The 21,415-nt window shown below is 42.9% G+C and overlaps 1 protein-coding gene across 7 annotated transcripts in view; it reads right to left on the minus strand.

Moving 5' to 3' along the window:
- Window positions 1-217: 217 nt before the first annotated feature.
- The window catches only part of ELMOD1 (ELMO domain containing 1), a 50,312-nt gene continuing 29,114 nt past the window's right edge, over window positions 218-21,415 (minus strand). For 6 of the 7 annotated variants that reach the window (XM_081197705.1, XM_081197706.1, XM_081197710.1 and 3 more), the window contains 7 exons: window positions 20,167-20,296; window positions 17,629-17,762; window positions 16,295-16,363; window positions 16,007-16,030; window positions 7,728-7,778; window positions 6,437-6,570; window positions 218-1,938 (listed from right to left, as the gene is read on the minus strand). In XM_081197705.1, the coding sequence (XP_081053831.1) occupies window positions 1,766-1,938; window positions 6,437-6,570; window positions 7,728-7,778; window positions 16,007-16,030; window positions 16,295-16,363; window positions 17,629-17,762; window positions 20,167-20,296 (715 nt within the window). In that variant the 3' untranslated portion in view covers window positions 218-1,765. The remainder of the gene's footprint in view (window positions 1,939-6,436; window positions 6,571-7,727; window positions 7,779-16,006; window positions 16,031-16,294; window positions 16,364-17,628; window positions 17,763-20,166; window positions 20,297-21,415) is intronic. The other variant, XM_081197711.1, reaches the window with a different exon arrangement.

Genomic DNA, 21,415 nt, shown 5'->3' on the forward strand with positions numbered 1-21,415 from the left:
AAGTGAGATGAGCGCTGCAACCCCAGAGTCGGTCACGACTGGACCTAATGGTCAGGGGTCCCTTTACCTTTATACCTATTGCTTCTTCAGAGAAAGCATAGCTGAATTATTGTGCTTCATCCTGCCCCCCCCAACCCAACACCTTTCATGAATGCACCTGGGCAATAAAAACATATCACTGAAGTTCTTGAGGAATAAACCACATACACAAGAGAGCTTCCTGTTTGGAGTGACGTAATTTATTCATATAATCCACAAATAATTAGGCAATACCTCAAATTTAATCTTGCTAGGCAAGCAACTTCACAAACTACCCGGAATACTAAACTTCAGAAGGTAAAAAGCTACCATGGGTATGAAGTGCCATGGTAAATACGATTTGAGACAGGCTACACATGGTGTCAGAGGTGCTGGTCACAATCCGACAGGGAATGCTCCTCTGCAGGCCCCGCTACCCACCCAAACCAAATGTGCGCATGAGCACTGTTGTATACATATGTACATTAACTAACTGTTCCAACAGGGTTGACATGAGAATGTTCCGTACAGAAAGTGCATGTTTGCTTTTTTTTAAAAAAAAGTCGCATTGTCCAATGCTTAACCGCCAGTTACTTTGCTTTCTTCGATGCCTCTTTGTTAATTTTTTCCTCTTGGCCTAAAATTCAATACTTCAAAAATGAAGAAAACATAGATTTGTGTGTGTGTGTGTTTTTGGTCCCCCCTAAAGCAATCAAGCAGACACATGATCAATTTGTGTCACATTCTGTCACCTAGAAATGCATGTTATTAGCTCTGCGTTTTCAAAGCAGTGCTATTTCAATTTGGCCATGATAACAGGAGTAGGCTGAACTGTAGGCTAATGCAAACTTGTGAGAAAACAAACCCTCCTTGGATACTCATATAATAACTGGTGTATTTATTTATTTTTTGGTCTTTGCTATCACAATGTGGTCAGTGTTCTCAAACTTGCTCAACACACAGTTTCCCAGAATTCATCCCATGTCCTGCGTATGCCAACTGTATCTCCACATTTTAATCATAAACTTTATTTTTAAAAAACTGCATGAAATATGCATGGTTGCTTGGAGAGAGAGAAAGAGAGAGAAAAAGTCTTCGCCTTCAATGTACTATGTTGGCATGAGGTGTAAGTCACATACACTGCCTTCTAAATATTGTACAAAAACAGGACACAATTCAGCTGAAATTCAGTGCTTTTCAGCCTCACTGATTTCACTGGGAATGGGACCGTTAAAAGTACTCCCCTTTAGCTGCATCATAATGTGTGTTTTTTTTAATTAAAAAACCAAAAAACGTTCTTAGCTATCATAGAACAAAAGCAGTCCACAAATACAAATTTTCAACTCAAATATTCCACATATACAAAACACCCCCAACAGCTAGAGAAATGCCATTCTTTAATTAAATGCTGAATTATGGGGTGGCACAAGGAGAGTGGTGGGGAAAGTCTAAAAAAACCAGGGGGGAAAACCAAACTTCTTCATACAGGACATCAATTCATAATGTCTTAACACTGCAAAATGCCGCAATATGAGCTCTCATAACTTTATTACAAAACCACCCCCCTCAGAAGCAGTATGAGGAGCTGGCTGGAAAAAGAGAGAGCGCGCGAGAGAGATGAATACTGCACCAAGAAGCATGCATACCATCGCTATGGTCATTCAATACATTAGCGATTTATCTCTAGGATGGTGGCATAACACAAGAATGAGGCAGTGTTTTCAAAAAAGCAAACCAAGTTTCACGGCTACAGGTTGATCAGGCTTTCTGAGGCAGCAAAGTGAGGGCAGAGGGCCATATTCGGATTCTGGAGCTGTTTGAGAATGCGCTTGTGGAACTTCTCTCGCACGCGGTTGAACTCCATGATGTCCAGGGGGTCCTCCTCAATCCAGAATTTATGGAATTCGTGCATCAGATAGCCTGAGAGAGCAAAGGATACCCGAGTCAAATGGTTAGAAATCAGAGCAAACCCAGCCTCCCTTCTCCTACCACAGTCCTCACTCCTCTCCTCTTGGTTTCACAGCCCCATTCATCTCACAGGGTCCCCATTCATTTTCTGCCCACTGCATCAGTTGATACAATCTGCCTTTGAAGCCTTCTTCAGTCCCAATTTCTAGGCCAGCCTATGGCTGGTCCTCTCCTGTCTTCCTTAACTTTTGGCACCTGCTTCCTTATTTATTTCATAAAAATTTATAAGCCGCTCGAGCGCAGTTTACAAAGTGCGAGCGGTTTACAAAAAAGCTGAAAACTATAAAAATTATTGCTAATAAAAATTAACAATAATTTAAGACACTTAGAAACTTAAATAACATTGCTCGGCGAGGGGCACGCAAAGCACAATTCAGCTCCAACATCCCTTACAGCTTGGCTAAAATACCTCCAGCGAAAGAAGAGCATATCTCCTCTCAAGGCTGGTCTCTTCTGCCTTCCACCAGATCCCAATGTTTAGTCAAAATATGCTTCCTTGCGATTTTCAAAATAAATTCCCAAGTATAGAGCTTGCAATCAAAAGCTGTCCTCAAATAGTGCCCTCTCAAATAGCACAAGAGACGCTTAAAAGAAAACCCAATTGGGAAAATCCACAGCAGTATCCTAAACTGCTTTTCTTGCAATCCCCACCGTGCTTTTTGAAGATGTGGAGTTTAAAATACAGTGTGGAAGAGCATCTTTTCAAAAAGTGGGACAAAACCTGGGGGTGCAGCCTCTTATTTTACTTCTACATCAGCTACCATTCTCCATATAACTAAAATGTCCGAAGGATGAATTGGGGGGGGGGGGAGGGAAATACAATTAACCTGCCAATACATTTTCCAGTGGATCCAGAACATGATATTCCAAACTGCAAACAAATATCCAGGTATAGGCAAGAAGGAAACTGATGTTTCCGGAAATTGGTGAATATATTTCTGACTCTCGTAAAGCTTGTGCGTATTCCATTTTGGAGTTGTGCACCAGCCTTGCATATCAATTAGTTTCAGATAAATAGGGAAGAGCAGTCTACATTGCCTGGAGTGTCAGAAATGCTGCTTCTGTACAGAGGAGGGTGGCTGAGTTCCACACGATCAGGCACAATAAAAGCCAAGGGGAAACGGGCAAGTGCAAAGACAGCCTGAATTTGACCTAATAATTGCAAGGCCAAATGAGTCCAGCTATCATTGCCACACAAACAAGAGCTCGCTGCAATTCTGACACGTTGCCTGGGGAAGTCTTTTTTTAAAAAAATGTAAAATCCGTGGCTTATCTCCTCAGCTGAACTCAGCGAGTGGAAACTGAGGAACAAGTACACAGCAGTGTTCAAGTAATGTAGGAACACTGTGAATAAATTAATGGATAAAGGACCCCTGGATGGTTAAGTCCAGTCAAAGGTGACTAAGGGGTTGCAGCGCTCATCTTGCTTTCAGGCCGAGGGAGCCGGCGATTGTCCGCAGACAGCTTTCCAGGTCATGTGACCAGCATGACTAAGCCGCTTCTGGTGCAACGGAACATTGTGACGGAAGCCAGAGTGCACAGAAATTCCGTTTACTTTCCTGCCACAGTGGTACCTATTTATCTACTTGCACTGGTGTGCTTCTGAACTGCTAGGCTGCCAGGAGATGGGACAGAGCCACGGGAGCTCAACCTGTCGCAGGAATTCGAACCTCCGACCTTCTGATCAGCAAGCCCAAGAGGCTCAGTTTAGACCACAGAGCCACCTGTGTTTGGTTGGCAAAGTGGGTATTTTATTGCTTGTTTTTAAAAAATCATTCCCCACTTTCCCTCTTGACTAAGAAGTTGCGGAAAGCAGCTTACAGATATAAAATAAAAAATAAACACAAAAATCCAACCGTTGCAAAACAAATTACGCAATTGGAAGCAGCAGCATATCACACAACGGGCAGCACTAATAATCAGTATCCATTAAGCAGCAACAGAACTGCTGTATTGAGCAATGGCCTCAATAAGACTATTTCCTGGCTTAAAGTTCCTGCTCATTCACAACCTCAAGAGATTGCCTGGGGTATCTTTTAACCCTAACAATGAACTTGCCTTCTGAAGAATTTAGAGAATGACTGGGAGGATATATCACACATATGGCTATGAAGTGCTTTGTCGTGCTAGGATATAATTTTTGAGAACACCCTAAAAAATAATGTTGGATCCCTCTGTGCTGCTTGCCCCTTCTGAGCCCAGGTGCTCTGCAACTAATAAGGGTCATGTCACTGCAAGAAGGAGCAGGGAACAGAATAGGGGAACATACAGTGTACGAAGACTCAAATCAAGCAGCATTTATTGCCTGTGCAAATAGAGGAGCACCACCTCGTGGGTGAGATGTGTCACTGGCCAGTCAAAACTCAAGTGTTCCAATGCCACAAACGAGTTTTGAATTCTCTAAGGTTCAGAAATGATTCGTTCCGATAAGAAACAAACAGAAAACTTGTCCGTAGGTGTGCATACACGCCATTTCTTCACTATTGGTGCTGATCTCCATGTTAGAGGAAGCTGTGATGAATGGAAATTGCTTCATTGCCCCAGTTGAAATGGTGCTCAGCAATCTGGGAGGGGGGAATTGGGGGAGAGGGGGCTTCCAAGGTTCAATAGTGCCGAAAGAGCACCTCTCTCTACTTCTGGTGGGGACACCTGGGGGGCGGGGGAAAGTCTGGTGCTCCTTTCACCGCTGCTGTTGCCAAAACACAAGCTGCAAGTTCTCACTTGGCTCCGCATGAGAATCACAGTGAAGGAAGGGCGTATGGGATGGAGCAGCTGTGATGGCTGTAGTAGGCAATGCGTTTTTTCTATAAAAAACTGTTTAGGGGGACTCTCATTTTCCTACTCATATTGAGTAGGAATATTAAGATTCACAAAATGTTTAAGGGGTATTGCGTACCCCTGCGTCCCCCCAGGAAAAAAGCACCGGTTGTAGGGGTGCAGCTTTTTTCTTTTTTATGCAGCATCATTTATTTATTTATTTGCTTTTATACCCATACTGTAGCACCTGGGAAATTTAGGTCTGCTGTAATTAAAGTGGATTAAAGCACTCTGCTGCCCCAACACAACAAATCCACTTTAATAAAGAAGTAACATTTCTGCAGTTGGGAGGAAAATGTATTGAAAAGTAGGGAATGAACAAGATGTATAAACACAGGACAGGGAAAACACAATGAATGCTCGTTTTCATATAACCGCCCCACAAATAATTCAGAGCAAATGCTCAATGAAGACGGGATATAATCTAACCTCCATGTAAGCTATGTGCAAGCAAATCAAGACAAATGCTCAATAAATAGGTCCTCTGAAGGACACTGCATTTTATAAACATTAATTAGACAATGCAGACATTATTTTGGATTCATTAATTTCCCCCCTTTATCTTAAATATGCCTTCATGCCTTTATATTGTAGTGTTCTTGAAAAATAACAAATGTGTTCATTAAACTTTGAAATAAATAAGAAAGAGTTTTCTATGGCGCCTTTGGATGTTTCCATCTTGCTTCTTTAATAAATGATTTTTAATCTGGGGCTGCATTTTAAATTGAACACAGGCTCCTTTAATCTCTACCGGGGAGGGTTCTGCAAAATCCACGTTGCTCTTCAGGGACTGGGGCCCCCAGACAGTTCTCTCTCTGCCTCAAAGTCACATAGAGATTCATAGTGGAAGAGAGTCCTTGGGATTGGGGATTATGCCGGCATTCAAGTAGGGAAAATATACTGTCATTGTTAAAAGTGAATTTCTGTTTACTTATTATTTGCTGATATTTTGAGAGTTAGTTTTATTGTCCATTATATTCTGATGGATTATTGAATATTACTTAATTTGATATAAGCCATTTATTTTAATGTTATGTTTTTATTGTGACTTTTTTGTATTGGACCAGATTGTTATAAGGTGTACAATCTTTGTTGTATATTTTGTTTTTTCCTTCAGCTTACAAAACGCCTTGTGTACAGTAATAATAATAATAATAATAGGAAGAAGAAGAAGAAGTTAAATTTGCATACCACCCTTTATCCACAGATCTCAAGCATGGTAATATAGAAAGGCGGTATACAAACGAGAAAAATGAAATGAAATAACTTCAAAAGGAAAACAAATCAATAAGACAAGATAAATGACAGTATCAGGAAGGAAGAGAAACAGATTATGACACGGTACAGTAATTTTGTTGAAAGGAATTTTGTTTCCAATTACTTTGTGGTTGTTAGGACACAGTCAAAGCTTGCAACGGAAATATGGAAAAAGTTTCTTTGGTTTGAGATTACCAGTTGTCCCACAAAATGGATCATTCCCCAGACAAATGTCATTCTTATTGTAAGGACATAATCTAACCAAAGGAATGCCAGCGATGCTTTGTATAATTGATCACATGAAGCAATTAAGGAAGGACGCTACCAACACAACAAACACAATTATTCTCTCTCTCTCTCTTACACACACACTTACAGAACGTCTGTTGGAAATGGGATAACGTTGGAGCCTCTGGAGCAACATTGTAAAAGTGTGTTTTCAGAGCACCGCTCACAAGCAGGTTGTACGCAAGGTCTGTGATATTAATGCCAACAATAGCAAAAGAGTAGCTGCAAGAAACAGGGGGCGAAGATTAAAAGATTTGGCGGTAACCAAACAGTCACATCCAGGAAAATGACGGCACGGAAATACCAACTACAGGCGGTCCTGACTGACAGTCCCCAACACACGAAGTTGCCTTACACAGAGTCACCTAGTTCAGTAATATCTACACTAGTGGTAGATATTAGAAGGCTGATGGATTGATTGATGGACTGATGTACCACCCTTTGGGGGGAGGGTCACAGGGCAGTTTACAGCATAAACACACAAAAATACGCAACATAATTAACAAAAAAAACCCTCCCCAATGATCCCAATTTGGACTGCGAGGCTGCTCCTCACAAACCACACCCACCTGCCCTATGCCTGATGCTATAGGCTGGCCTACCAGCCAGATCTAGTTCCCCCACCCATAGAGCCTGCAGTGGTTTCAGGAATAGGTTCTTCTCAGCCCTGAGGATGTTGGGGGTTTGACCAGGGACCTTCTGCCCACAAAGCTCTATGGTCCTTTGAACTTTCCAGATGTTTGGGCTCAAAGTCTTCTTGAGGAGAGACGGAGCAAAGTGATTCACCACCAGTGTGCTGCTGCTGTTTTGGGGATTCTCCTAACGCCCTCTCCCAAACCAATTTCAGGGGGGGGGGGCTTGAAGGAGGAGAGGAGGGGGAAGCCCTGCTACACAAGTGGAAGCTCTTCTGCAGAGCTTCCCTTGACAGGGTTCGTTAGGTGAATCCCAGCCATTAAGCTTAACCAAGAGTTGCTTGACGGTAATACCCCCAATCCCTTATTCCTCCACTTCAATGATAAGCATGGGGTGAGGAATGCGTGGCCCTCTAGATGTTGCTCATCGTCAGGGACGGTGGGAGATGCTTTACAGCAACATCTGGAGGGCCACAGGTTGTCCCTCCCCGTAGTTAAGAATAACTGATGCCAGCGAGCATGAAGGTTGGGCATATGGAAAGTGGGAGGGGGGGAGGTCAAATAAGAACTTCAGAACAGCCTGCTGGAACAGGCCAATGGTCCATCAAGTCCAGCATCTCACCAGGGCCAACCAAATGCCTCTGGGAAGCACATGAATGAAATGAAAGTACCGTAAGTAAAACAAAATAATCAACATGGTAACGACAGTATAACCATGATTTTTTGACCTTGGAATTGCATACTTACCCAATGGCCTTATCAAACTTTTTCTTCTCCCATTCAGCCTTGCTGAATTTGCTGAAAAATAAAAAACGGAAGTTGCTGTTCAAATCGGAAATGGTTTTCTCTCTCTGCATGGTAATCGTGAAAAGGTCTATCAACTTGGTATCATTTTATTCTTGGTGTTGCAGGTTTTTGTATTCTTTTAAGCTCCAGAAGATGTAAACTTCTACAGTGGTGCCCCGCAAGACGAATGCCTCGCAAGACGGAAAACTCGCTAGACGAAAGAGTTTTCCGTTTTGGAGGTGCTTCGCAAAACGAATCTCCTATGGGCTTGCTTCGCAAGACGAAAATGTCTTGCGAGTTCCTGCGGGTTTTTTCCCCTTTCCCCCCCTTTTTCTAAGCCGCTAAGCCGCTTATCCGCTAAAAGCCGCTAATAGCGCTAATCCACTAATCCGTCAATGGGCTTGCTTCGCAAGACGAAAAAACCGCTAGACGAAGAGACTCACAGAACGGATTCTTTTTGTCTTGCGAGGCACCACTGTATAGCCAATCTGACCTGCTTGCCTTGTGCCCCAATCACATGCTCATCAGTGCAGTCTAAAAGAGTTCTATGCCTTGGATATTCCCTGTCTGGTGGTGGACACAAATCAGAGGTCACCTATGCTTCACTGCTAAGGTGTTTCTAATGTTAGGGATGTATGTGAGCTGGCCCTCAGTAGGCTCAGTTTAAACCATTCAACACATCTGTGATATGCAGAGGCATCGCTGCATTCCTGAACTGCCCCCAAAGGTCCATTCCTCTTCCAAGAGGGCAGTCAGTGATCAAAGTTTCATAACAAAGTTTTCTCTCACGTTCTTAAGTTACGTTATTACACTATTGTGTACAAGTGCATTGTCTGAATGTCACCCAATGCCTTTCTGCACAATGAGAAAGTGTGTGTCTAGCTGGCTTTTTATTCTGCTGTAGTAGTTTATTTTTTAAGGTGGTGCTGGTGTGGAAGGAAAAACTTGATAAGTTATAAAGCGAGGTGACCTGATGTATTTCAGATGCTTCTCGTTGACCCAAGACATGTTGGAAATTTCAGCCTCTCAGACTTCCAAATTCAGGGTGGTACATTAAGCTAGTTTCCCCACTCCAACATTTGGGGAAATGATCAAAAATGGTTATATTTATGTGTTTGGGGAGAGCAATGATCTAGAGGCTTCTTCTAAATTTTGTTGCCGGCTTTAACAGAGATTTTGTTAGCCTCATTTCCCCCCCCCCCTTTTAACTTAAAACCAGGATGAAAGCAAACACACACTTTTAAACATACATGTTGGCTTCCACAAACTTGAGTACATCACACAAGAGATAGCATACAGGAAAAGTCAATAGGGTTCAGCACACCACAGAGTTGCAAAAGCGTGTATTTAATATCCAAAATGATGGTTAAAATAACACACACTGTGTAAATATAAAATGTAATTGTATTTGGTATTTCCCACAAGACCTTCAGAGTGGCTTAAGATGGGGCTAACTCATTTCATCCTCACAATTTTGTGGGGTTGGGGAGAATCTCCACACTCCCTCTCTGTTTGTGTCTGAATGGGGCAGAAACATGGCTGCCCCGGCCACATCTATCTGGGTACCTGTTGGTTTCTGCTTAGTGGTTTTTCAAATTGCTTATATTATTCTCATTGTATTTCAACTGTATTCTAAGCAGGGATTTGCCACTGAATCTACTGGGCCCTCTGCATACTCAGACCTTATCAAGCTATTTCTGGAAGGTTTGTTTTAATCCCTTCTACTAACTTACAAATATGTTTCTGCATCCCTGGGGAGTCTGCTGAGTAACCAGAAACTAATACAGTGGTACCTTGGGTTACAAACACCTCAGGTTACAGACTCCGCTAACCCGGAAGTAGTACCTCGGGGTAAGAACTTTACCTCAGGATGAGAACAGAAATTGCGCACCGGCAGTGTAGCAGCAGCAGGAGGAGGCCCCATTAGCTAAAGTGGTACCTCCGATTAAGAACGGTTTCAGTTTAAGAACGGACCTCCGGAACAAATTAAGTTCATAACCAGAGGTACCACTGTACCTGTTTCACTTGCCCACCCAGTGAGCTTTATGGCAGAGCAGGATTTGAACCCAAGCCCAATACTCTATGAGCAACAACAGACTGATTCCGCCTCCTGCTCTTCATCAAGAGCGTGATCAGTTCATCAAAAGGCACTACACATACTACTTCTTAATACAGGTCGTCTCCTAGAAAGTCTAAGGTCAGGCATAATATTTTAATTAAATACATGCACAGATATGGTTTATAAGTGTAAATATGATATACCTGGCACACTTGCAAAGGCTAGATAGGGCATTACCATCATTTTGGCTAATACACAGCCTTGGAGTTTTCCTCTTTCTTTGGTGCTTTTGCTATTACAGCTGCTACAGCAGGGGCTGTGTATATTTTTTTCAGACACACTAGAAAGCACCAAACAGTACAAAACACACCTGACAGCAATAATTAAAGCCCCACCCCACCCCAAAGCACGAATCCCACTTCACAGATTAATAAAATATCGACACATTATATTTTTCATTACCGCCAACAACATCTCAACAGCAACAAAAAGGCACTCTAGAAGATACGTGTCTCTAAAATTATTTCTGGGTCTGGTAGATGCATTTTATTGGAAAACTGCATGCACAGACATGCACACAAAGAACGACGGGGGATTTGCTGCACCACAACTTTGCCACACAGAAAATGGAATATGGTTTTATCTAACAGTGCAGAAACACAGTAATACACACAGTCCTGAATTCTAAATCTATTCTGTCATCAAAGCCTACGCCTTTAGCCACCATTTCCTTCCCCCCCTGTGCTGAATTTATTTATTTAGTTTAGTCCAGGTTTGGACTTCTGTGTGATTTTTGAGGCTTGCCTTTCTACTTTGGCCTATTTAAAGAACTAAGAAGTGAAAAAGAGAATTGCATTCTTCAAGGAAAAACATATACAACCCTCACCTCTCTCTCTCTCTCTCTCCTCCTCCCCCAGATTATATAAAACTAATGATTCTTTGAGTGTTTAAACTAGACTGGAAGAAATGTCACTTAAAAAAGAAAGAAAAAAGAGCACATTGCAAACACCAATAGCTTGTGGTGTATTTGTTGTTGCTTGGCATTGCTAGGTGAAAATTCTAAAAATAAAGATGCTTCTGTACTGACTCAGCTTCATAGAATGCAGTGTTGTCTTAAGCATCTGTTAATAGAGGTAATCTATTAATCTTCCACACAGCGACAGACAGTATGGCTTAATGGTCAGAGCGCTGTACTTTGGGCACCTGGATTGAACCCCTCTGCACAGTCATTCATGTTACCGAGTAACCCCTTTGGGGGGGAAACACCCTAAGTGTCATAAATTCTCCTGCTGCTATCAGACACGTCTAGAAGCTGCGGTGTAGAAATTATCACTGCACCGTAAAATATCACATCTGGAACTGCCCTCAGCCACTGTCTGTTTGAAGGCATAAGCCCTTCAGGAGGCTGTCGACATTCTCTCCAGCTCTCCAGAATATTCTAACTGGTTCTATGCCACCTGCCTATTCATGTGACCTTGGTACGAACATAGTGCTGCTCAAACGTTTCGGTGGTACTCTTGGAACGAAGACAATGTGCGCTTCTTCTGGCTGGGTGTGTGGATGATGAAATTGCACGTGAGGGATTCACGTATAATTACTGTGCCCTTGGATTCCCTATTCCACAGAAAATAACAGAGGTGCTATCTGGCATTAGATAATATAACGATTTTCTGTACTTTTTCCTGGTGCTTGCTGCTGGTTTTTAAGCAACTTTTTTTCCTCTTTCAAATTTAAGATAGCAACATTTGGTTTTGTTGCTTTAAGACAGACTACTTGACTACACTGAAAACAGTAACATAATCTCAGAACAAGAGATAGAGGCTGCCATTCAGAATATGCAACTGGGCAAATCTCCGGGACCAGATGGACTGACTTCTAGATACTACAAATCGCTGAAGGAATGGCTGATTCAACCACTAAGAGAAGTTTGTAATGAGATTCTTGAGGGAAAAAGGGCACCTGAATCGTGGAAAGAGGCATATATTTCACTCATACCAAAGTCAGAGACTGAAAAGACCCAACTCAAGAACTACCGCCCAATATCACTCCTTAATGTGGATTACAAAATTTTTGCAGACATTTTGGCAAAAAGATTTAAAAGAGTTTTGATGGAGAAGATTCATAAAGACCAAGCAGGCTTTCTCCCTAAAAGACACCTAGCAGACAATGTAAGGAATGTAATAGACATCTTGGAAAAGCTGGAGGTGAATATAAACACTAAAGCAGTATTGATCTTTGTGGATGCGGAGAAAGCCTTTGATAACATCTCTTGGAGTTTTATGAGGAAGAATCTTCATGGGATGGGGGTAGGCCAGGGTTTTGAGAATGGTATGGCTGCAATATATTCTGAACAAAAAGCTAAACTGATTGTAAATAATGTTGTGACTGAGGAACTTAAGATAGAAAAAGGAACACGACAGGGGTGCCCAATTTCCCCATTACTTTTCATTTCGGTTCTGGAGGTGTTGCTGAATATGATAAGAAATGACCAGCAGGTCAAAGGTGTGCAGGTCGGAGCTAAACATTATAAGTTAAGAGCGTATGCAGATGACCTAGTATTGACTTTGCAAGAGCCAAACACTAGTACGAAAAGGGTCTTAGAAATAATACAACAATTTGGCCAGGTAGCTGGATTTAAGTTGAATAAGCAAAAAACTAAAGTTTTAGGGAAAAACCTAACAGATATGGAAAAGGAGAAATTTCAGGAGGAAACAGGTTTGACAGTGGTCAAGAAGGTGAAATACCTAGGGGTTTATTTAACACCTAAGAATGTCAATTTGTATAAGGACAATTATGAAAAATGTTGGTCAGAGATTAAAAAAGATTTAGAAATATGGTCAAATCTGAAACTGTCAATGTTAGGCCGAATTGCAGTAATTAAAATGAATGTATTGCCTAGAATGTTATTTTTGTTTCAGACCTTGCAGATTCTTGACAAGATGGAATGTTTTAAGAGGTGGCACAAAGACATTTCGAAATTTGTCTGGCAGGGCAAAAAGCCCCGAATTAAATTCAAAATACTGACTGACGCTAAAGAAAGAGGGGGTTTTGCCCTGCCGGACCTAAAATTGTACTATGAGGCAGCAGCTTTTTGCTGGCTGAAAGAATGGATGCTCCTCGAGAACACGGACATCTTGGATCTGGAAGGTTTTAATAATGCTTTTGGTTGGCATGCATATCTTTGGTATGACAAAGTTAACAGTACTTTTAAAAATCACATTGTTAGAAAAGCATTATTTAATGTCTGGATAAGATATAAAGACCTATTGGAAAATAAAACCCCTAGATGGGTGTCACCAGTGGAGGCTAAAGCAGTGAAGAAACTCAATATGGAGGTCGGATGGCCGAAGTATTGGGAAATCTTAGAACAGGATGGAGACAAGTTTAAACTACAAAGTCAGGAGAAATTGAAGTACAAAGTAGAAAATTGGTTTCAATATCGCCAAATAATGGAATTTTTTAAACAGGATAGGAAAATCGGTTTCCAGGTGGAGAAATCAAAACTAGAGACCGAACTGTTAGAACCCAATACTAAGAATTTATCTAGAATGTATAACTTGCTGTTGAAATGGAACACACAGGATGAAACAGTTAAATCGGCTATGATTAAGTGGGCGCAGGATGTTGGACACAACATTATGTCAGATGACTGGGAATGGTTATGGAACACCGGTATCAAATTTACGGCATGTAATGCCTTAAAGGAAAACATTATGAAAATGGTTTACAGGTGGTACATGACCCCAGTCAAACTGGCAAAAATCTACCATTTGCCCGATAATAAATGTTGGAAGTGTAAAGAGACTGAAGGTACTTTCTATCACCTTTGGTGGACATGCCCGAAGATAAAGGCCTTCTGGGAAATGATCTATAATGAAATGAAAAAGGTACTTAAATGTACATTTCCTAAAAAACCAGAGGCCTTTCTCTTGGGCATTGTCGGCCAATTGGTGACAAAGAAAGATAGAAATTTCTTTATGTATGCCACAACAGCAGCAAGAATACTCATCGCAAAGTATTGGAAGACACAAGATTTACCTACTCTGGAAGAATGGCAGATGAAAGTGATGGACTATATGACAATGGCTGAGATGACAGGCAGAATCCGTGACCAACGCAAAGAGACGGTGGAAGAAGAATGGAAAAAATTTAAAAGCTATCTTAAGGACTACTATAAACTGAATGAATGTTAAAATGTTGTGGTTGCCAGAAGCAATAGGGTACAGGGATACAAGGTTAGACAATAAAAGAGGACTAAGATGACAGAGATTAGAAAGTAACAATTGGGAGTTGCTAGTTCAAATATGGACATTGGGATGCAGAGAGGGGGGGTATGGGGAAGTCCAAGAAAAGAGGTTTATGAAAATATCTTTGAAACTATTCTGTATGTTTGTCATTTTTTGTGTTTGTTTGTTTTTCTTAAAAATGTTGTAAAACCAATAAAAATCTATTTAAAAAAAAAAAAGAAAACAGTAACATAAAAAGAGCCTTGCAGAATCAGGCCAGACTGATGTAGTTCAGTTCTGTATTTCCAAAAGCGACCAACTAGATGCTTTTGGGAAGCTCAGAAGCAAGGCATAGTAGTGATATATACAGAGAGACCCTCCACACATCCTTTTTACTGTGCATTCTTGATTATTTATGCTCATGCTAGCTATATGCAACTCAAACTTTCAATACAGTGGTGCCTCGCAAGACGAAATTAATCCGTTCCGCGAGTCTCTTCGTCTTGCGGTTTTTTCGTCTTGCGAAGCATGGCTATTAGCGGCTTTTAACGGCTATTAACGGCTTAGCGGCTTTAAGAAAAAGGAAACAAACTTGCAAGAACTCGCAAGACGTTTCATCTTGCGAAGCAAGCCCATAGGGAAATTCGTCTTGCGGAACGACTCAAAAAATGGAAAACTCTTTCGTCTTGCGCGTTTTTCGTCTTGCGAGGTACCACTGTACTGTTTGACCTGCAAAGGTTACAGGGTGGGCATTCTGCTCTGTTTCCAATCAGTGCACACAACCTTTTATGTCATAGTATTTCCAGGGTTGTTGTTGTTGTTTTGTCCTGCTTCTGTTGTGCTATAGTGCACAGCAATAATGCTGTAACGTTTGGAAAGCACTGCAGAACAACCGATAAAGCAGAACTGTGTGTGGATGACTCAGTATAAATACACCACTAAGGTGTTATTATTGCATCAGTGACACGCTACAGAATGCACACACCTCAGCCTACTGCATGGCCCTTATAGTCCTTTCTCGCTATTGTTCACCAGCAACTGGAAAAGAAAGGCCAACCTGAAGGTTCTGTTGGGCCACTGTGACTACTAGTAGCTCTTGCTAGCTTTATCCTCCATGATGTTCCTATTTTGAAACCATCTAAGCATGTGGCCATTGCAGCACTTTGCAACAGTGACACCCAGAGATTCAATTATGCTTTGATCATGTGTTCTCCCTTTTTCATAGTAAGGTCAGCCGGTCAGAAAGGTACTTTGAAGTGTCCCATGTGTGAAAAATATATCACGGTCCTATAAGGAGGAGGCCAACCTATTGGTTGCTAGTAGAGATGGAGGTGGTCCAGGAGGTCAACTGGTTCAACCCTCTGCCTGATGCAGGAATTCCACAGATACATCCTTAAGAGGTGGCTGTCCTTGCCTCTGCTTCAAGACCCCCAGGAAGGAAAAGCCCACCACCCTTCTGCCTCATTGGTCCAGTTGTCATATTGCTCTTAATGTCCAAAGGTTTCACCCAGTGCTCAGACGAGATCTACTCTCCTGTAACCTAATCCTGATACATCTAGTCCAGGCATAGGCAAACTCTGGCCCTCCAGATGTTTGGGACTACAGTTCCCATAATCCCCAGCTAACAGGACCAGTGGTCAGGGATGATGGGAATTGTAGTCCCAAACATCTGGAGGGCTGGAGTTTGCCTATGCCTGACCTAGTCTTCGGGTGGAAAGCAGAGAAAGTCTTTGCCCTTTCTCACTTTGCCTTGTCTTCCCACTAAGGCTCTGCATAGACATTATTATATTCTGGAATCAATGGGGCCTTTTTTCTACATCAGCATGCTCTGGCTAGGGCTGATGGAAGTCTGAAACATCTGGAGGACACCAGGCTGGCAAAGGCTGTCCTAGAATATATATTTTTCTGCTTTAAGTTTTGAAAGGATTATAAAAGGCAAAAGGAAAAAAAAATACCTGAGCTCCTCTTTAGTGACTTCCCTTCATTGTGAAAGATGGGGGCGAAAGGGAAAGGAAAAATAAATAGCTTAAAAATCAATATAAACTTGGATTAAATTTTATGTATTTAACAGTAAAATCAGACTGTAGAACACATGGAAATGAGGCATTTTATCTCTCTAATCTTAAGTAACAGTTCGAGAAACACAGACAATCTTTTATGTTAACAGTAAAAGAGATGCTGAATTATTACAAATAGGATTTATTCATTCGAGGTGGCTGCTATTTCCAGCTTCAAAATGTTACCTGTATTTTGGTTGAAGGGAGTCAGAGAGGATTTGCTGAGCTGCAGCAGCATCACATTCAGCAAAATATCTGGAGGAGAAAAACACATTTCAGAGTTTTACAACATCGCTCCAAACATCTGTGGGTACATTTCCTCAAACTATACGCAGATACCTGGTTTGTACATTTAAAATGTACCGTATGAACCAGGTTTGGCAAACATGTTTTTTTGGGGGGTGAGCTTTTCAACTGACTCTTAACTTCTATATTTTAAGTCATCATATTGTACATCTTACTTTAAACATGTTTCAGATATTCCTGATATTTTATATCATTTATGTTTTACAACTCACTTTCAGGTCTTTTGCATGCTATGAAATTCTACCTGTACAAATGTTGGTTTTGTTCTGTGTGGGTCCATGACCAATAATAAAGAATATGTAATCTGTACACTTAAGCAAGACAGTCAGTCTTCTTTCCGTGGCTGTGAAGCTGCCATGTGCTGCTACACTCTTTATCTTACATACTGCAGTGTGTGCAATAGACTCCTATTAAAAATGATCTAAATAAATGCATTCACGCATGCTAGGGACAAAGAAAAGCTCCATCAGTGAGCGCATTTGTTTGAGAAATTATGGGGTGGGGTGGGGTGGGGTGTCACAGATCAATGGCAAAATTAACCAGCTATGCGAGAGAGAGAAAACGAGAGTGATGAGAGACTGAAATTGAATTGCTTTCTTAAAAACTGGATGCCTTAATGAATATTGTTTTTAAATATACAGGATTGGGGGAACCTCTGGAACAGATTCTGAGATGGGTGAGGAGAAAGGTAAAGGGACCCCTGACTGTTAGGTCCAGTCGCAGATGACTCGGGTTGTGGCGCTCATCTCGCTTTATTGGCCGAGGGAGCCGGCGTACATCTTCCGGGTCATGTCGCCAGCATGACTAAGCCGCTTAGTCATGACTAGGTTGGCAGGAGCAGGGACCGAGCAACGGGAGCTCACCCAGTCGCGGGGATTCGAACTGCCGACCTTCTGATCGGCAAGCCCTAGGTTCTGTGATTTAGACCACAGTGCCACCCATGAGGAGAAGGAAAGCCCAATTGCTGGGCATGCAGAATGTCTGCTCATGAAGCACTGGAAATAACTGGGATGTGGAGAATGTGAAATAAATTGTTCCTAGAAAAGAAAAAGAAATTACTTCTCATCAAGAGGGATGAAAAATTGCAGCAACTGTGGTAGGAACCTACAAGCTATCTAGAATGACAATTGCCTTAATAAAGCCTGAAACATATAAGCAGGAGGATAATTTATACCTTTAGGTTCAACCTTTAAGAGAAACAGAAATATACTTACAATAAGTTATACAGCCCCAGGAGGCCCATTCCTCTGAAATCTGTTTTAGGATCATCGCCTTGGAAACCAATTTCACACCACTGCTTGGAAATCCGGGCTTCCAATGGGAAATCAGGTTTCAAGCATTTCCATAGCTACAGGAGGGGGAGGGGGAGGGAAAAATCACAGGTATGTTACAACTCAGACCTTCAATGGATTGACATTTCTGAAACTAGTAGTTCTCTATGGGATTTTGCCTTCATTGTTATGCACAGCATTCGGAAGAGCCTGGAGCAAATAAGATTGAGTAAGAAGTATTCCTTAGACATAGCAGACATTTGAAATACTGCCTCCTGGAAAAACCCACCCCCCCCAATCTTTTGGCCTAATGTAGAAATGGTGTAAAAACATTGACAAGGGCTCACTGGGCATATTCACTGCCTCTGCATAAATATGGGGGGGGGACCCTCAAGTTTATTTGGTTGCAAATCTCAGTGCAGTTTCAAAGCACTAAGGCGATTAGCCTTCTTGATTCTCCAAGGCTTGAGAGATCCCCCCCCCCCTTAAGCCAATTTCACAAGGGCACAAACAAACAAGGAAATAAAAGAGAGATATACAAGTGCTTTCAGGAAGGAGAGCAGATTCAGGGCCCTTCAGTTTCACAGCTCTACCCCCAAGTAAAAATTCATGCTACCCTAAGAGATGCAAAGCAAGAAATGAAGGGGTGACCTTAGTAATATTAGTAATATTTAAACCTTATTCTTTACTATTATTTTTTATTAGGGGCTGTGCCCCTGCTTGTGTTGCTTGTCACCTCCATCTACCTACTACTGTCCCCCACTAACTGCCCCCCTTACCACCTCTGGCCAAACACTCTCTGCTGACAGGACACCAAAAGCCCAATACTTTCCCCTCTCCTTTGGCCCACCGCTGTGGCTTTTCATTCCTGTCATTCCCTCATTCTGAGGAAAAGAAAGATTAACACCTTCATTCTCCAACACTCCTCTTCCCTATGGCTGTTTTAAAAGTAAACAGTGTCAGAAAACCTGATCGCAGGTCTCAAACAGCCTGCATCATTTTACCCAAACATCCCCTATAGGAGATGTAGGGAACCTGGGACAAGGGAACCAAATCCGGCCCTCCGAAGTCTGTCTCCAGGCCGCATCCTCATTGGCCCTGCTTCACACCCACTATGTTTTTGCATGGGTGGAAAGTGTCCTTGATAAGGCCTTTGCTTGTCTGGATGGAGCATAGAAGAGTTTGGATTTGATATCCCGCTTTATCACTCCCCTTCAGGAGTCTCAAAGCGGCTAACATTCTCTTTTCCCTTCCTCCCCCACAACAAACACTCTGTGAGGTGAGTGGGGCTGTGAGACTTCAGAGAAGTGTGACTGGCCCAAGGTCACCCAGCAGCTGCATGTGGAGGAGCGGAGACGCGAACCCGGTTCCCCACACTGGCTCCCTGTGGTGTGAGGGGTGTGCCAAATATGTCAAGGTAAAAAATTATATTTGTTGCTCTGCCCTGTTTTGCCTTCCCAACACTGGCATGTGGGCTCATCAGGAGAAGCCTTGTTGGTGACGCCACCCCTGGGGGCTGCACAGATGGCAGGGCCATCTTGGTGGTAGCTACCCATTTATGAAACACCTGCCTTGGGTGAGGTGCATCTGTGTCATGGACTGGTTGGATGCAGAGGAGGGGGGAGGAGGAAACAACAACTGGGGAACCCCAAGGGAAGAAGGCTCAGGGCCAGGGCATTGGTGGTGGTGTGATGGTAAGTGGTCAGAGGGAGGCGACCAGGAGGAGATATCAGAAGCTGAAGAGGTAACAGGGCTTAGTGAGTGGGGGGAGTCTGTGGCAAAGAGAAGAATCAGAATCAGAAGCAGGAGAGAGGTAAACACAGAAATGAGCCGATATTCTGAACAGGAGAATCTTTATTCTGAGTTAGCTTCTCCAGAACATTTTTGTCTCAGAATCTACTTAAGGGCATATGTCCCCCGGCAGATTAATTCAGAGGGAATGTGGCCCTCGACAAAAGAAAAGGTTACCCACGCTTAGGTAAAGGGACCCCTGACCATTAGGTCTAGTCGTGGCCGACTCTGGGGTTGCGGCGCTCATCTCGCTTTATTGGCCGAGGGAGCCGGCGTACAGCTTCCAGGTCATGTGGCCAGCATGACTAAGCCACTTCTGGCAAACCAGAGCAGCGCACGGAAACACTGTTTACCTTCCCACCGGAGCGGTACCTATTTATCTACTTGCACGTTGACGTGCTTTCGAACTGCTAGGTGGGCAGGAGCAGGGACCGAGTAACAGGAGCTCATCCCGTCACGGGATTCGAACCGCCGACCTTCTGATTGGCAAGTCCTAGGCTCTGTGGTTTAACCCACAGCGCCATCCGCGTCCCTCTATGCTTAGCCTAGATCATGCTAATAAATAAATTGGAGGTAACAAGCTGTTCTCAGTACAGACAATTGTGCGGTCAAGCTTTTGTGGAGACTGGTTTCAGTTAACAGTCTCTCGGAATGTAAAGAGCTCTTTGGAAGTGCACCTCCACGGCTTACCTTCAGAAGCATTTCTTCATGCTGGGGATCCTCAGAATCATAGGGCTCTCTACGCAGTTTTTCCACCTCTGCAATCAAATTCCTGTACCCTACAATCTGTAGGAGGCAGGCCTGCAGAGAGACACCTAGCCTAGAGTGAAAAGATGACAAACGGTAAGAACACTACGCTCAGTAATTTAGCTTTGCATGATTGACATTACCTCAGTGTGGAGCTACACTTTTATCCTTTCTGCCATTCATGAATGCGAAAAGGCATGCTCACTGAGGCAACGGAACAGCAACTCTGAACCTATGTTGCGCTGCCTGCACTGATAGCCAAGAAGCTTTGCCACTGGTGATGCCTAGGGCAGGGAGAAAAGCGAAAGAGACTAACGACATTGCTTCCCCCAAGGTCACATCATTTTCAAAGCTCCCTTTGACAACTATGCTCTTTGCTGCTCTCCCATAAGCCTTCACTTCCAGCAGACCTGATTTGCTCTCTGCCAAGTGGCAATGGAAAACCTGGTGTGGATTTTTGTGTGTGGAAGGGGGACATGCTGCCCCACAGTTGTGGCTCAGGTCTACATGGGGGGGGGGGGAAACCCACACCATATGCTTTAGAAGCCTGGATCCTTAATTCTGGGGAAGATGAACAGTAATAGTTTAATGATGAGGAAAATGCTTCTGAGCATGTGCAGAGCACACTTTTCTTCACATAATCTAGGAGCCAGGCCTAGTATTGGAAACAGATACCAATCATCTTTCTAATAAGTGAAGCCCTGAGTAGGGCACTATTTTGAGGTGGGTGGGTCTGGGTTGAGATTGTAAATACAAAAAATACGCATGTTTACCATCCCTGTGCACATGAAGAAATGACACAGGCAACATAAAGATGGCCGGTGAGAACGTAGGCTGAAGGAGAACTTCACACACAACCTAGGAACAGGAGTAGTTCTGTAGCAAGGTAAAAAAACCCGACCCCTGGACGGTTAAGTCCAGTCAAAGCAACTATGGGGTGGCGGTGCTCATCTTGCTTTCAGGCTGAGGGAGTCGGTGTTTGTCCACAGACAGTTTTCTGGGTCATGTGGCCAGCATGACTAAACCGCTACTGGCGCACGGAGGACTGTGATGAGTGCCAGAGTGCATGGAAATATCGTTTACCTTCCTGCCACAGCGGTACCTATTTATCTACTTGCACTGGCATGCTTTCAAACTGTTAGGTTGGCAGGAGCTGGGACAGAGCAACAGGAGCTCACCTGCTTGCGGGGAT

Source organism: Podarcis bocagei (genome assembly GCF_964188305.1).
Source record: "Podarcis bocagei genome assembly, chromosome: 6".
NCBI classification, from domain to species: Eukaryota; Metazoa; Chordata; class Lepidosauria; order Squamata; family Lacertidae; genus Podarcis; species Podarcis bocagei.